The sequence below is a fragment of the Podarcis vaucheri genome, assembly GCF_965113315.1.
Source record: "Podarcis vaucheri genome assembly, chromosome: 12".
In the NCBI taxonomy this organism is placed as follows: domain Eukaryota; kingdom Metazoa; phylum Chordata; class Lepidosauria; order Squamata; family Lacertidae; genus Podarcis; species Podarcis vaucheri.
The window spans coordinates 7,838,917-7,856,318 of NC_138750.1; the positions used below are offsets into that span (position 1 = coordinate 7,838,917).

Consider the following 17,402-nt stretch of genomic DNA (forward strand, 5'->3'; position numbering starts at 1 on the left):
CCTGTTTATCCCTACAACAATCCTGAGGCTGTGAGTTAATGAGTTGATCTGTGTATTTCTTGGCTGATGGAGAACCTGTGGCCCTCTAGATGTGATTGGCAGTGGTTGCAGAGTTGATTCCATAGCAGCTGTGTAACAGGAAAGAGAAGTATTGCTTAAAAGTCCTCAAGAACCTCTTCAGGTGCTCAGAAAAAGTATTTGGCCTCAGGACTTAGCCGCACTTGCTTTTTACTCTGCTCTTTCCAGGCACAAGTCCATGCTTCAAAACTCTGAGCATGCTGTTTGTTGCTCCAGAGCTTTCCCCACAAAAAAACTGCTCTTTAGTGCTCAACTGGAGCAAACATCAATTCTGCTTTTCCAGAGACTGTTGTTTGCTCCAGTAGAGCACTAAAGAGCAGGTTTTTGCAGAGAAAGCTCTGGGGCGAAAATATGGGCCACTTGGACACGGATCTTTAAAGTGTGAAAAGAGCGGAGGAAAGGCAAGTGTGGATCAGCTCACAGTCTAACGTGCTAAGTTCCTTATACTGTCAATTTTGTTTTACATAATCTTCATTATTGTGGCTACATTTCATACAAAAGCAGTTTGTAAATGCAAGCAATAAAGCATAGAGGTGGTTGAGGGATTGAGGATTGGGTAATCGTTCTGTGGTATTATGGCAGTGGACAAAGCTGAACTGTAACTTTTGAATAAATGTTTTTAAAATTTTAAAAAATTGTAAAGATGTGGTTGTTCAGTGTTTTCCCCCGCCCTAACAGAATGAAGTTCCTGAAGCTAAAAAAGAAGAGTCTTTGTTAGACCTAGACTTCGATCCATTTAAACCCGATGCAGCAGCTACTGTGGTAACCCATTCACCAATGTCTCAGGTAGGCTTTTTATATGAAATATTTTTTAAAAATATGTACAGTTATGAAGCCATCCACCCCATAATCAGGGTTGTGGATGCACCACAGTTCCATGAAGGCACCAAGAAAATGTGGAATTTGGGAAATATGCGACCACACAATCTGGCCCAAACTTATTGGCAGAGACCGGGTGTGGCATGGGAGCAACAATGATGGGGGAGCAATTGTGCTCCTCTGGATAGCATATAAACTGCGTCTTAGAATGATCTCTAAAGGAATGTGCAAACCGCATGTTCGCAGATCTTGCTGACTGTACTTCATGACAACGTCAATTTGCCATAGCTACTTTGCAGATCTCACAATGAAGAATACCGTGTTTTTCACTCTATAAGATGCACCAGACCACAAGACGCACCTAGTTTTTGGAGGAGGAAAACAAGAGAAAAAAATATTCTGAATCCCAGAAGCCAGAACAGCAAGAGGGATCGCTGCGCAGTGAAAGCAGCAATCCCTCTTGCTGTTCTGGCTTCTGGGATAGCTGCGCAGCCTGCATTCGCTCCATAAGATGCACACACATTTCCCCTTACTTTTTAGGAGGGAAAAACTGAGTCTTATAGAGCATAATTGAAATGAGTGTTACTACTGTATTTTTCTCTGTCCATGTGGATGGGTCTATATTATTCCTAGTAAAAATGATCCATCTGATTTTCTACAAAACTCTTCTGTATTTAATACTCTTCTGTATTTAAACAGCTTTACAATACCAGAACTTCATATTCCTGAGACAGAATTCTCTCTCCTTTTTTTCTCTTTATATCCTGCTTGCTATTTTGCCCCTGCTCCCTCCTCCTGACAAAGAAAATTTCTCCTGTTTTCCAGTACAGTGGTGCCCGGCAAGACGAATGCCTTGCAAGACGGAAAACTCGCTAGACGAAAGAGTTTTCCGTTTTGGAGGTGCTTCGCAAAACGAATTTCCTATGGGCTTGCTTCGCAAGACGACAATGTCTTGCGAGTTCCTGCTGGTTTTTTTTCCTTTCCCCCTTTTTTCTAAGCCGCTAAGCCGCTAAGCCGCTTATCAGCTGATCCGATCAGCAGATAAGCCGCTAAAAGCCGCTAATAGCGCTAATCCGCTAATCCGTCAATGGGCTTGCTTCGCAAGATGAAAAAACCGCTAGACGAAGAGAATCACAGAACGGATTCTTTTCGTCTTGCGAGGCACCACTGTATATGTCTTTAGTCTTTGACAGAGAGTTTGAAGTAAACTCCAGTGCGATATTCCAGTTCCCCTAGTAATCTTGTCTGTTATTAGAGCATTAGAACTCCTCCTCGAACAGTTAGACATTCACAGGAGTTGACAGACAAATATTGATTAAAGTGCATTTGACAGCTGAGTGTTTCATATTTTTCAAGCACATTTTCATCCTTATGAAGTGTAGAGGATGGACATGATGATATTTTAATATTTATAACTCTGCACATGGAGATGGCTTTGGAAAACAGTTATCGAAATTCCTGAAGAACAAATCTGTTATCTGTAGTTTAGACAAAGTCACAAAGAAGACCCCCCTCTCCTCCATGACAATCTCCGGCTCCTCCACTTCCATTGAGAAGAAGCTGCCCTGAAGATCTTAAGGAACAGACAGGCTGAGACAGGAGAAGACTGTCCTTAAGAGATCCTGGGCTCAGGCATATAGAGGAGCTATTTACATAAGATGCATGAGCAGAGGAGAAGAAATCAAGGCCTTGAACTTGAGAAGCCTGAACAAGTCAAAATTTATTGTACTGTATTGCCCTTTTTTGCACATCAGAAAATTGTTTGACGTGATCCAAGTTGCTGTTTTGCTTGTGAGTCAGTGAAGGACTATTTTAAGAAACTGAAAATCAACTCAGGATGCTTTGCAACAAACTGCAAAGAGAAGCTTCTGTCTGATAGAACAGTTGTGTAGGCAGGCAGGTTTTTAGTACATAAAGAAAATGGAACAGACTATGTCACAATTTATTTGTTTGTTTCATAAGGTTTTATACACCTCTTGATTCTAAAAAAAAGAGCCCCTCAAAGCAGTTTACAAAAAGATAAAAACAGTAAAATTGGAACAAGAATACAAAAGTTGAAATACTACTAAAAACAGATTAAAATTGCCCCAAATTTTGAAGCAGGCTTGTCTAAACAGGAATGTTTTTAGCAGGCACCAAAAAGAATACAGTGATGGTACCGGCTTGATCTCAGTAGGCAAAGTGTAGGAGCTACCACACTAAACAATTGAGGTCTTACAAATGGAGAACGGGTCTTGCGTGGCACCTCTAGTAGTTGGCAATTCTGGCAATCAGTTACAGGATTTGCTTGTGCTTTCCTTGTACATCTCAACATACCTATGCAGTCCTGCAAATTTGGAAATAATCAATCAATCAATCAATCAATCAATCAGGCCTAAATAATTTGCTGTGGCAATATGGTGTTGCCTGTTGAAATCCTGTTTTTGATCTTTGGGAAGCCCCGTATACTAAGGATTGAGGATCATTTCACACCTTGCACAAATAATAATAATAATAATAATAATAATAATAATAATAATAATATTTATATCCCGCCCATCTGGCTGGGTTTCCCCAGCCACTCTGGGCGGCTCCCAACTGAATATTAAAAACACAATACAGCATTATTGTACAGCTGCCTTGCTGTTGATCATAGCTCCTGGGGTGTCTCTGTGTGATCCAGCGTGTGGTAATGGGTGCTAATTGTATTACATTTTTGATCAAAGCTTGAAACATCTTGGCGTGTACCTTAAAATGTAATGTTATGAACTGGCACTAAGTTCTGCAGTTGCCCTCTTGAGCCGGTTCACTTCCTGTAGAATTATGCCTTAAAAAAGTAGAGTCTGAATCTCTTTTTCCTGGTGCTGTGAACTCAATGAACCAAACAAACAGAATTTTGTGAAATGCCTTATAAACACACTGCCCCCTCCCAGAAGAGAATGCTATGCTGAACTCTATGGAGCACATGAATAACCATGCTACTGTCTAATTATGCTTTGCAGCACATAACAGGGTGTACAAATGAGGTTTTCAACACTGTACTTCTTTCCCCTGTTCTCAGACGCTTCCCTGGGATTTATGGACAGTAAGTTGGTTTCTTTATCTTTGCATGTTGCCTTTTTATTGTTGTTTATTTCTACGGTGCTATTAGTATGCAAGGTGCTTTATGTATCAACACGAGAAGAAAGGATGGGTTTCAGCCCTGAGGAGTATGTAGTCTAAATTTTGACAGCAGAGGGAGACAGAGAAGGGGAAATAAATTAGTAACAGGATGACTGGGCAAAAATGCACTTGTGTGAAATAAAGAATGTTGCTAGATTTGAGGAGGAAAGACCAAGGGTGACATCCTGCTCTGGTGTCCTTCTTGAACAATGGATTTTTGCTTGCACAAATAGGACTTGCCTTTCCCCCTCCCCCCTGCTGCCTCCTCCATCCACTTGTTTGCACCCCAAATCTGCTCCAGAGGACTTGGGGGGTCCCTTTGGAGGAGACTGAAGGGCAGGAGGAGGGGAGGAAGGAAGGAAGGGTTCCAATAGACCTGCGGATGTGATGTTGGATCTTCCTGAGAGGTTTTCTGTGCCTGCATTTCTATATACCCAGAAGCTTTGAAATTGTCTTCACATAGTGGGATGAGATATCTGTGATTGGCCTATGGTAGCAAACGTGTAGTATTATTTACTAGGGAAAGGAAAGCATCCCTGCTTAAAAAAAGAAACCATTTCTCCAGAATTGGTTTGGAAAGGTTAATAACTTCCACCTGTGCATTAATGATCTTTCCAGAGATGTGAAGGCCCGGGGGGGACCAAGAGAAAATCCCCCCTTTTTTCTCACCCCCCCATTTCCCCCTCTCCCCAATTTTTCAGAAACAAATAGGGGGGAAACCCCAAAAAACTGAGTGGTGGGTGGGAACTGAGGCTCCCCACCATTTTGTGTGTCTCCCCCCCCACCCCAGACTTTCTCTTCAGTTGCAGGAAATGCAGCGATTACTTCAGCCATATTAGTGCTGTAGAATCTGAAACTCTGTCTGATTATTTTCTTGGACTTATTAAGTCTTGGCTTTGAACAATTCTGAATGAACCTTCTTTACCAAGAACCCAAGGAAAATTTGTCTTAGTTTGTCTAGTGTTACAAATCACAACCATGTGGACCCATTCAAATTTAGTTGTAGTGCATGGATTTGGCTGTATAAAACTGGTCTCTTTATATGGTTAGGATGGTAATTACTGGCATGGAATGTGGCATGAAATGTGGTGTAGATCGTGGGAAGTGAAATTTCTCTCTTGAAGCATCTCGTGAGAAAATCCTTAGAACGATTTCATTTTATCCTCAGAAAAAGTCCTGGGAGTCTGATAGATAAAAATTGGTTTGGGTTACCCAGTGAGATTTGGGATGGAATGGGGCTTGACTCAAACCAGGTGTGCTATGCTATATTAGGGTTGCCATATTTCAAAAAGTAAAAAACTAGGACACCCCAAAAGGGAACCCCCAAGATTGTTGAGGACCCTGATCACCTACAAATAGGAGCACTGGGTGCGTGGCAGCAGTTCCTATCATTGCTATACCATACGGCAGGGGCTGGCAACCTTTTTGGATTAGTGGGCACATTTTGAATTTTGAGAGCGTGCTGGGGGTGTCACTCATAAAATGGCTACCATGCAGTGGGCATGGCATAACACAAAATGGCTGCCATGGGGAGTGTGGCATAACACAGAATCAGAAAGACAGCCACTCAATCCTAATTTTATTGATTTGGTTTTCTTCTGTACAGACAAGCAATGAACTGGTGCAGCCGGTAAGCAAAACTTCTCCCTTTCACCTGCCAAAGCTTCTCTTTAGATAGATAGCTACTGTCTCCAAATATATGTTTCTCCCACAAACATTGCAAACTGTGCTTAAATTCCTTAATTTAGCAGTCGCATTTCATTTCTAAGCTAAAGTTGCCGTAGTAAAATACTGAATTTTGTGTTTTCTCATCAAGACCACCTTTATCTTTTTCATCTTGTTTTTTTCTTTGCTTTTCTGTCTGCCTAAAGCCCGATTCTTCAAAAAGTCTTTCCTTGTGTAACCTGGTCATGGAGGAAAACCCAAACAATGTGTCAACAGAAGATGTTAACAAACCCCAAACTGATCTAGGCTCGCTCAACTTGGGCCTAGATGGTAGTACAGCCAGTGAGAGCCAGGAAAGAGCTGCAGGTCTTCCTTTGCCTTTCCCTGAGGCAGAGCAAACCTCAACAGCATCATCTGTTGCACTGGCTACTACTACTTGGCCTGCTGTAGGCGAGCAAGAGGATGGTGCGTCTTGGACAGCTTCCGTAGATGAAAACCAAACCACTTTCCCGGAACCGTACTTGGACACTAGTCACGTTGCAGACAGTGGCACAGATCTGGTGGAGACTAACAAGCCTTTAGTGAGCGAAACTTTGGCTGAGAGGCCTACAGTGGGAACTGATAGCTTTTTGGATGGAGACCCGTTTAATGTGGCAAAGTCAGAAGAAGAGAAGCAGGAAACAGAAGAGTCTTTGTGGGCAAATGTGGAGCCATGTGAAAAGGTAGAAACCGGAGATGTTAGCCTCAAGAAACTAGACTACACAGAGGAGTTTGAAGAGAGAGATAAAGGCTACACTGAAATAGGACATCTTGAGGCCTTAGGAGACCATGAAACCCTAAAAAGCACTGAGATAGAGTCTGTCGGGGATTCAGAGCATAATACTGGGCAAGGAGAGACAACTGCTGGCAGTTACCTTCAGGAATTTGGCCTAGAATTTAATGGGGATGCTATGCTTTCAGGGACAAGAGAAAGAGATGCTGAGGATGTAGTGAACTTAGGGTTGGGGTGTGAGGTGAGTGACGGTAAATCTGTAGAATATAGTGGGTCTGAACCTGAAAAGGGTTTGGGTCCCTGGAATCGGGATCAAGGAAGAGAGTGTGTGGGTGGCTTACCACTTTCTGGGAATACAGCCACCAAATGCACACAGGAGAGAGAAATGGCAGGTATTACGGGATTGGCTGACCTACATGTCAGAGACAAATCTACTGCAGAGATTGGAAATCCTGTGTGTGGTGATGAGATATGTGGTGCAGAAGTGATTGAAGACCATAGCAGCAGCAGCAGCCCTCAAAAGAGTAATATGACTGGTGAATGTCAAGCTTCCTTGATGCCCTTTGAGAAGGAGATGGTTCTGCAGCCTGGTTCTGCTGACGCAGCTGGTGCAAACCTTGATAATTCTTGGCTAGGTGATGTGGAAGATAAATTTGTAGATAGGGAAGCATTTTGTGTGGCCGAAGAACTTAATAGTAATGTTAGTTGCCCTGAAGCGTTGGAAACAGATCCCTGGCAAGCCAATTGGGATCCAACAGTTAATACTGATTCCTGGGGGTTTTCTAGCGAGACAAATGGGTTTGATGACTGGCCCTTTCCTCCCAAACAAGACACCGTGGATGGAAACGTGGAGATTTCCTGGCCAAGTTTTAATGATAAGTGGTCTACGCAAGATTTGGGAGGTATAGATAACTCCTGGGGAGCTGTGGGTGTGACACCAAGTCATCAGAATCAGAAGGCACCTTTAAAGCAAGGAACATCTGGGGAACAGGCAAATGTTAGCAGCTGTGGAACAAGCAAGGAGATAGGTAGGCCTATGGTCCTGTTCCAAATGGGAAATTCCAGAAATGCTAGCACCGAGAGCTCAACTAGCCCCAAAGACAATGAGACCAACAGCTCAGATTTATCTGAAGATGAAATTGCTAACCGGAGATATGGATTGTTGTACCAGGAAATAGAGGCTGATAAAGAAGAGGTACCTACCCCAGTGTGTAGCATAGTCTAGAAATGAGAGTTCCTTAGGTCATATATACATATATATAACCTTGTGTTTTATGGACAGTCCTTCTTTTATGTTCTCCCCCCTTGCCCTCTTTTGCTAACTTAATGGTCATACGAACATGCCAAATTTGGCAGAGTTCAACCACATAGTTCTACTGGCTGACCAGAAAGAGGCTGGCTATTGAACACACCATCTGATTTTACCATGTCTCGTTATTTTTGAATTTTGTGTTTTCTACTATGTTACATGAACCTCGTCTTTTCAAACTCTTTAATGTGAATCACTATTCTTTTCTTTTTCTTATTTTTTTAGCCATTTAACATAGCTTCATACTGCTTGTCAGAAGTGTCACTCTTTCCCTTCACTTTTTATATTTTTGATTTTTTAAAATTGTGCTTTTTGTAATGTGCAAGCAAGAGTTTGTAAAAACTTTATTTACTCCTTTTTTATCTGAATGCAAGACTAACAACCATTTTGTTCTGATTTCCAATTCTGCTCAGGCATCCAGCAGCGCCTTTAATGGATTCACACAGGTAAGAAGTCACATTGTTTAAAAGAGAGCATGTCCTCTTGAGACCAGAAAGAGGACTGGAATTTGGGAGCAATGGGATGAAAGATGTATAATGCAATATTTTCAGGTTAGCAATATCATGCTCAATGGCATAAAGCTAATGCAAATGTAGATTGTAAATAAGTTGGTCATGGACTGGCTGAATGCTAAGGGGTGGTGGGAGGCATCAGTTGGGGAGCCCCTGAGGGAAGAAGGCTCAGAACCAGGGGTTGGTGGTGGGACGACGAGGAGGAGTCAGAGGGAGAAGAGAGAGCAGACTAGGAGGAGGAGGTGTCAGAAGCTGAAGAGGCAACAGGGTTGAGTGAGCAGGAAGAGGCTGTGGCAGAGAGCAGTGCAGAAGCAGAGACTGGAGAGGAGGGGCAGCAAGAGGCAGAGTTGAGACAGGCTGCTGAAGAAGCCAGGGAGTCTCCCCCTCCTGCTGTGACCAGCTCCCTTCCCCATTGGTCTCCCAGGGCCAGGAGAAATATGAAGAGGGTGGAGCAGAGACAGACAAGGTGATGATGTCTCAGATTGCTTGGGAAGGACCTGGTGGAGGAGGAGACATGGGGAAATGTGGGAAGACCTTTGGTCCCCACAACTGCCTCATTAGGGAATATCTACCAGGAAGAGCTGCTGTGCTCACTAGGCCTGGCCTCCTGAGCTGTTTTCATTCCTGAATAAAGAGTTAACTTCACTGATACTATCTGAGTTATTATTGACCTGCTGTCTGGCAGTTGGCTTGGGTATTTGTTTGAAAATGTGTTTGGCTAGGAGCTTCCTTTCCAACTTGCTTCCGCCTGGCATGTGGCCTGTTTTATAGCTTCAGAGCTTTATTGGTTCTGTGCTGTTTGTGTGGAGCTTGTTGTTTTACTGTATTGCATTCAGCATGAATAATTTTTATTTATGCCTCTAATTCAATGCCCTGGGATCCATTTTTCTGAACGGCAATCTAGAAATCTAGTAATTACTTGATTAAATCACATTCAAAAGGCAGGTATTTAACATTTTCATCTGTTTTCCCACACCTTCTTTGCTGTATGAATGTTAATTAGCATGGCTATGGTCATAAAACTGCTCGCAAAAGAAAAGCGGTTTGAAGTTTGCCATCTCGCATCAAATCAACTAAACTACCGAGTCTCATTTTTTACCAGCTAGTTAAGTTTTATAACCTACCTGTCGATCACATCATCTTCAAAGAGGCTTGCAACAGATGAAACATAAGGCCAGGCTAGCTTTCTTCTTGCTATGATGTTGTTGTGTCTTTTCATATCAGAACTTGTCTGTGAATGAAGCTATTGGTGACTGAACTTACAAATATGCATCAAAGATGAGTGCAATAACGAAAGTGAAATATACTCCTTGCATTCATATAAGGAAGTAGCTATTGAAGAAAACCCTGATACCCAGAAGAAATATAAAATCTTCAGCAGCATTTAGTATTGTCTCAGTATTAATTGAAGTTGATAACAAACAAAACTTGATTAAATCCAGCCAAGGATAATACATGGCTCTATTGAAATCAACAGCAAATGTCACGTGGGATCCTATAATGGTGGGTTTTTGACAGGGAAATAGTTTCACAAACACCCTGCAAAATGAAAAAGCAACTTGCAAATGAATAAAGTGCTCAAGGGTTGCTATGCTAATAAACAAAATATAATCTATTTTATATGACATCCATATTCATATCCAACATACAAAAGGAATTGAATGAAACCCATCAGGTTAATAATATAAATGTTCTGGACAGAAACAATTTTTAATGGAGTCTAATAATTTGCAAGTCCAAGAATGATACATTTGATCATAGAAACCCACTTGATTTTATATAGTCTGATGAAGCAAAGGTTTTGCAGATTACAGTCCCAATTCAATCTTAGAAAGGCCACTTGATCCCAAAGCTGTTTTGACTTCCGTCTTAAACAATGGCCATCTTACAACATGCAACATGGGGTGAGGGGAGGAATCGTGGACTTCTAAAATTCAGTCTGAGGGCTATGGAGTGGAAAAAATTAAAAAAACAAATAGGCAAAACTGTGTGCTGCTTTGGGGACCTTTGGATAAAAGAGTGGCATATTAAGCAGGTATAAACCAACAAATTAATGTGAGATGATCATTTTGTCATACATAATTGGATTCTGGGACAATTTACAAGCTTATCCTTAATTTTTCTGTGTACCCTTTTCCTAACCCTATATCCTTAGGATACTTCCCTATTCTCAATGCAAGCAAGCCAGAATGTGATGGACAACTTGGTAAGTTGCTGTTTTTGTGTCGTTTGTTAAAATGGGCGTTTCAGTCCTTTTTGTTCTCTCCTGTTATTTGTGAGGCCTTCTGCTCCGTTGACTTGCATTCTCTGGTTGTATGGAGTATGGAACATGAAAAACATGGGCTAGCCAAGCAGATTTGGTTGCATGGCTTGTGGAAAGAGTCTGGGCAGGTCCTGCTTTCGGAAGAAGCACATGGTGTGCTGGACTCTGTGTGCCCAAACCAATATACTTAAAATGTGCAACAGCAGGGTTAGTAGCCACGGATAGCCTTTCCCTCCACGAACTTGTCAAATCCTCTTTTAAAGCTTGTCTCTCTGCTCAACCAATGTGGGGAGAGAACAGGTGAACAGTTAGTGTGCGTCTCCTCCTGCCTTTGGAAGAGAGCCAGACTCATGGGGAAATGAAGCGCAAGTTATTCCTTCCCGTTCTTTCTCAGACTTTTGGGGACATCTTACCGTAACGAGGATTTTTAGTACTGTACAGTGGACGCTCGGGTTGCGAATGTGATCTGTGCGGGGGGAGGCACGTTCGCAACCCACAGTGCCACGTCTGCACACGCACGAGTCACGATTTGGTGCTTCTGCGAATGTGCCAAGCGCCGAAACCCAGAAATAACCCGTTCCAGTCCTTCCAGATTCGGCGCAGTGCGCAACCCAAAAACACGCAACCCAAAGCGTCTGTAACCCAAGGTATGACTGTACTGATCCTGTTCCCACAATGCCCGGCATTCTTTAATGCGTGTCATTTGCTATCTACCTTTCAAAAAACAAAACTCCCCATCACATCCTGAATTCAATAACTGAAGGCTGAGACGGAAGAAGCTCCACCTTTAGAGCCCCAAGCAGAGGAAGCCCCAAGTGCCCCAGAAGTGGCTGACGCTGCTCCTGAGGCAGAAGTCCAGCCTGCAGAGGCTGCTGAGCCAGCGGCTGACACTGTGGTGAGTGACTGGTGCTTCAGGTGCCCTCACACTCGCCCAAAGAGCCCTGCCGTGTGTGTACGCATCACATTTCATCCCGCCTCCTCCATTTTCACCTTTCTTGGGCTTTAGAGCTGGGTAATGCAAGAGTCCAGGTTCAACAGAAAGGGCAGTTTCCACCGGGGCCCTGGACTCGGGGACACCAAAGTTCAAATGCCATCCTCAGTTTGGGCTCTCAGTGGATCTCCTTTTGGACAAATGACTTATAAGAAGGGTGACTTGAATCTGAGAAGGTTGCGTGTGGCTAGGGGTCCCAGAGAAAGGATGCACTTTCATATCTGGGGCATAAGGTAGATAGGTGTTGTATATATTGTTTGTATTTTGCATTTAAAACAATGCTCAAGGCGGCTTACAATATGGAAAGACTGACATACCGTATTTTTCATCCTATAGGGTGCACCGGCCCATAGGACGCACCTAGTTTTTTTTGGGGGGGGGGAATTATTTTCCCCCACCAGCCGCGGGGCTAGGGCGGGGGAAGCCCAAGCTTCCCCCGACCCCAGCCCCCAGAACAGGCTGTCACCCGCAAGCCTTGCGAGCCCGCGGGACCTCCTGCCGGGCGCGCAAGGCTTGCGGACATCTGCCTGAAGCACAGGGCATGCTCCGCAGCGCGCCTCGTGCTTCGGGGTGCAGGCTGCTGCCCGCAAGCCTTGGGAGCCCGCGGGACATCCCGCCGGGCTCTCAAGGCTTGCGGATGGCTTCCTGAAGGCTGGAGAGCGAGAGGGGGCTGTGCGCACCGACCTCTCTCGCTCTCCAGGCTTCAGCGAAAGCCTGCATTTGCCCCATAGGACGCACACACATTTCCCCTTCATTTTTGGAGGGGGAAAAGTGTGTTCTATAGGGCAAAAAATACAGTAGTTACAAACATAGCCAAGTATTCATTAAAATAAATAAAACACAACAAAGACTACATAACCAAACTGAACAATTTCCACATAAAAATAAAGTTACAAAAAATTATTATCAACAAAAATTCCCAACAAACCTTCCCCCCAAATACCCTAGTCCTTCCTGGGCAGCAGCAGTTATGAAGCCCATCAGGCCCTGCCCTGGGCCAGGTGGAGAGAGGCAGGAACTCAGGTGTCAGGATTGATGGCGCTGGATGCCTTTGGTCGGGTATGTGTCACTGTGCAGATCCAGATGCTTGTCTGCATCCCCATCTGTACATCTTAGGCAGTGGCTAATATGGAGACCATACATATGATTTGAACCATTGCATGTCATGAGATTTCAGGTGTTGCATCAACCATCTGAGCACTGCAGCATGGACATTTGGGGACATTTCATATGGGGGCTGCAATGTCTCCACTTGACCTTGCTGCAAGAGGAAACCACTGCTGTGAGGATGAATTTATGCTAGAAAGCCCCATGCGATTGTTTTTTCTTGGCATTCTCTCAAGACACAACTTTTGTATGGGTGCTGCTCACACACAGGGCTGGTGCACGCATAAAGGTTCATGATGTAATCGTTGCATCATCAGAGATGGCACACTCCCACACATAGAACAGAAAGAAAATGCATAATCAGCTGATAAAGTTTTGTGGTTTTGACAGCTTCTGTGTTCACCTGTAGATCACACAGTGACTGAAATATAAGTGATATATATGTATTTAGACCATCTATGTGCATGGTATGCAGGTGGTGCTGTGGTCTAAACCACTGAGCCTAGGGCTTGCCAATTTGAATGTTGGCAGTTCGAATCCCCGTTATGGGGTGAGCTCCCGTTGTTCGGTCCCTGCTCCTGCCAACCTAGCAGTTTGAAAGCACGTCAAGGTGCAAGTAGATAAATAGTTACCGCTCTGGCGGGAAGGTAAACAGTGTTTCCGTGCGCTGCTCTGGTTTCGCCAGAAGCGGATTACTCATGCTGGCCACATGACCCAGAAAAACTGTCTGTGGACAAACGTCAGCTCCCTCGGCCTATAGAATGAGATGAGCACCACAACCCCAGAGTCGTTTGCGACTAGACTTAACGGTCAGGGGTCCCTTTACCTTTACCTTTTTTTGTGCATTGCACTTTTCAGAAAACAGAGATACTCAGTGCTTACTCCAAGGTAGACAAAATCTAAGATAGACCCAGAGAAACAGCAGAGAAAGGGGAGAAATAGAGACATGGGCAGGCAGGGGAAGAATATGTGATTATTTCAACCCCACAAACTTTGTTACCCTTTCGTGTGCGCGCCCCCCTAAAATGTGAACAGTCTAAACCTCTGGGTCAGTGGAAGCTTTTTAGGGCACCTCTGGACCAGAACTCCACAGTGTCCATCTGGGGTGTTTCATTATATCCCATTGCCCCTATGGCGCTCTTTGTGTTTCCAGAAAACTAGCGCTTTCTCTCTCTGGAAAACAAAAATCCAGCCTAAACCTGCCAGCCTTAAAGTGCTCATTTGGTATAGATGTTAATATCAGGGAGTAGTTTTAGTAGGTTAGAAAATAAGTACAGTTGAAATACAGCAATTGTACTTGTTGCTAAGTCTTAAGGCTATTCATGTGTCTCCAGAAGTTTTAAATAGAGCCAGAAAGGTCTCTTTGCAGGGATAGCTCGGGCTTTGATAAAATTTGGTATTTACCAAATGGTGTCCTTCAAAAGCAGCGTCCCTGTGCCCTCTCCTTTCTCCTCCAGGAATGTTAGTACGGCTGATGGTGTGGTGCTGCTGTACTGCTTAATTTCCCACCCTGCACAAGCAGCGCCAAACGCAGTGGGACTTGGATGGGGAAGGGCCCTGCATGGTGATGCACCCTGTTTTGTATGGGTTAATTTCGAAGAGGAAGATGAGTTCTGGGGTTGGTGCTTTCTGTGGCAGCCACGTGTGGGTTAATGGGAAGTTGCCTTTGTTCCAAGCCAGACTAGTGGTCCATCTACCCCAGTATTGTCTGCACTGACCACCACCAGCTTTCCAGGAACCAGTGCAATTTTTCTAGAAAAAGAGGAGCTGGAACTCACTCTGAACACCTCCCTTGTTCTCTTAGAATGGCAATGGTACCCACCTGAGAGGTGCGGGAATGGAGTTATACCCATTTCTCTCGGTTGCTGCTATGACACCTAATTCCAGTCTTAGAAAGATGCTTTTCTGTTATTCATAGGAAATAAGGGCTTCCTTGACCTGCTTACTGTAGACCATTATTCAAATATATGTGCTCATAAATACATGCGATGTTGCCACTTGTACAATAAAGCTTTTCACAGATACATTTGGGCAACCAACTCACACTTGGAAAGCAAATAAGGATGGTCCACCCTCAGCTGTGAGAGCTCCAAAAGAATTAATTATATGAAAAAGGGGGTTATATAACACTAAAATTTTAACAGGATAATGCTGTGAGAGGTTTCCATAGCAACGAATGCAGCTTTCAGCCGCTGATTCGTCCTGGCATCTGGACATGTTTGGAGTTTGTGAAGCAACTACAAGCAATGCTAGAAAATTTTTTGTTTTTTGAAATGATAAAGACTGGATAGAATATGAAATCCTTTATGAGAAAATTAGCTTGTTAGCTTTAACTGAAGTCTACAAAGCCTCATTTCCAAGGTGTAGTTAGAGATTTGGAATAACACGATCCAGGTTTAGATTTTGATAAGCGCTACAATTCATAAGCCATGAAATATACCGTATTTGCCATTCACACACAAGACTTTTACAGGCTCTTGTACAGCTGTACTTCAAGAGCACTGTAAATGTTTGCTGACCAGCTATTTTAAGAGTTCTTCTAAAATCCACAGTTCAACCAAAATACAGTCTATTTTAAGTCCCATTATTTCAGTGGGGAAGTTAAAATATATACCTGACACTCTCTAGTTCAATAAATAAGCAAATGACTCACTCCATTGATTACGGGATTTAACGATCATCTTCAAAGAAGCCAAGGGCTTTTCTCAGGGCTAGAAAAATACTTTGGATTCTGAATGGCTAGGGTTGGTTCTTAAGAGCCAGGGTTTTAGCCACTCATTTTGGAGGGCTGAAATTCAGATTTCTTGACACATTTTATGATGGACAATCAAGGCCTTGGGATTTTTCATTCTAGAGTCACGGTGCTTTGCCTTCCACTGGAGTCCAGGGGGGAGCCCTAACAGTTCTCAGCATGTTAATATATTGATAACAACTCTTGAGAATATTGTGAAAAAGCAGTGGCTTGGATCTTCCTTGCATCACCATTCTCATCATTACAAGGCTGAAATCCATGCTTCTCCTTCATCACCTGCCCTCAACCTCCATTCCTCTACTTACCGCCTGAGCTTCTAAACATGCTTGCACAACATCCTACCACTCGGTGCCATTGCCTAATACTATAAATGCTTTGGATGCACCCCACTCCATTTTCATGCAGTGCGCAATGCTAATATTTCTGACATTGGTGCTATAAACATGTCTCTGGTTTTATGAAGGCTGCTGTGGAGGAAGGGACACAGGAGGCACCAGAACTTGCTGAGAAAGAGTGTGAGGTATGTATGAGCAGCAGAAAGAATGGGTGGTTGTTTCTGGATAAAGGATAGATGTCCATTTACAGCACTATCCAGCCAAAGACTCGAGCAGTTGATCACATGCTTTTCCTTTCTCTTGAGAAGAGGGTTTCACTTTGGCTGGCTGCACCCATTGGTTATATCTAATCACGTTGCTTTGTGTTGGTGTCTTAAGTATTTTGTATCCGTATGTGATTTTATGGCCAGTGGGTGTTTGGGCTGTCATCAGTCCGAACCAGAAGAATTGTCAGCTCTGGGTTAACATCCTGTCGCTTGCTTGCAGAGACCTACTGCAACTTTACAAACCATATTGTGTAGATGTTACAGGAGATCTGTAGGAATAATCTTTGGATTTCTTTGCTCCTGTTGTAGTTACAGATGGATTCTGTAATACAAGGTCCTGATGGAGCTGAGGGTGTTGCTGTTGCTCCTGGAACTGAGGCTGGTGAAGTTGCTGCTCCTGCTGAAGGAGGAGTTGGGGAAAGTGACATAGCTGGCACTGAAGGAAAAGCAGGCGAATCTCAGGTAGTCACCAACATACAAGTGCTTCTCTCCTCGGCTTCTTTTTGTGTGGTTTTAGGAATTCCATCATCCTGCCTGCATTCCAAAACTCTAACCAATTTCATACTACTTCAATGGACACAGGTTGCTTCAAATAATTCTGACAATCGTAACTGTGATGGAGAGAATTCTTTTCAAGATCCCTCACCACCCTTCCTCCATAATGCCCAGGGTTTCCTGGGATAGCGTGTCAATTACACAGATTTAAATCTGGAATATGATTCTTTGCACTGTAATTATACATTTGGTTTGAGAGCAGTTCTAAAACAATTCTTGTAACCATTCTTGTAAATAGTTTGAGACCATGCAGATTTTTATAAATATATTATTTTTAATTTGTCTAATTTCTAAATTGTGTATTTTGATTATATAAGCCTTTGGCAAGCCTGCTAAAGCTCCCCCCCCCCCCATATGGGTTATATGTTGAACTGAAATTGTAAAGGGGGTGATTTTTGCAACATTAGGTGTCTAATTGCACAAGCTTTTAGTTCTCATAATTGTGGAAGAAATATTAGGCAACAAGGGCACATTTGTTAAGATTCAGAAATAAGAGGTGGTGCCTATTTTTCTAGGGTCATGAACCAGAAAGCTTTAATGTTACTGTCATGCTTCTATAATTTTTTATATCACCTTTTTAAATAAAGTTCAATGCAGAATATGAAAATATGAGCAAATACTGTCTGTTCACATGTCCTATATAGCACATTTCCCTGGTACCTCACTCCTCTCTTACTTTTTGGCCTTTTAGACTATGTCAAAGGCCTTCCTCAGTTACTCATCAAAAGTAAACATTGCCAATTATGGGCACAATCCAGCCCAAGCGAAAGCTTTGCTTAAGTGGAAAAGAGAAAGCCATGTTACCTTTTCTCGTATTTTGCTGGAGTTTTCCAGGTG

At 43.2% G+C, this 17,402-nt stretch overlaps 3 protein-coding genes across 8 annotated transcripts in view; 2 read left to right on the forward strand and 1 right to left on the reverse strand.

Annotated features, from left to right (window-relative positions):
* The window catches only part of STARD3NL (STARD3 N-terminal like), a 292,381-nt gene that overhangs the window by 247,048 nt on the left and 27,931 nt on the right, over positions 1-17,402 (reverse strand). The gene's annotated exons all lie outside the window — the stretch shown is intronic.
* Positions 1-17,402, forward strand: part of LOC309515191 (amphiphysin-like) — a 105,625-nt gene that overhangs the window by 84,596 nt on the left and 3,627 nt on the right. For 2 of the 4 annotated variants that reach the window (XM_082192839.1, XM_082192841.1), the window contains 8 exons: positions 757-864; positions 3,938-3,961; positions 5,645-5,668; positions 8,198-8,230; positions 10,452-10,502; positions 11,323-11,454; positions 15,873-15,929; positions 16,320-16,490. In XM_082192839.1, coding sequence (XP_082048965.1) covers positions 757-864; positions 3,938-3,961; positions 5,645-5,668; positions 8,198-8,230; positions 10,452-10,502; positions 11,323-11,454; positions 15,873-15,929; positions 16,320-16,490 — 600 coding nt within the window. The remainder of the gene's footprint in view (positions 1-756; positions 865-3,937; positions 3,962-5,644; positions 5,669-8,197; positions 8,231-10,451; positions 10,503-11,322; positions 11,455-15,872; positions 15,930-16,319; positions 16,491-17,402) is intronic. The other 2 variants (XM_082192840.1, XM_082192842.1) reach the window with 2 other exon arrangements.
* On the forward strand, positions 5,675-8,182 carry LOC309515197 (uncharacterized protein). The gene has a single exon (XM_082192850.1). It carries the CDS (start codon positions 5,949-5,951, stop codon positions 7,698-7,700), a length of 1,752 nt encoding a protein of 583 aa, XP_082048976.1. The 5' UTR covers positions 5,675-5,948; the 3' UTR covers positions 7,701-8,182.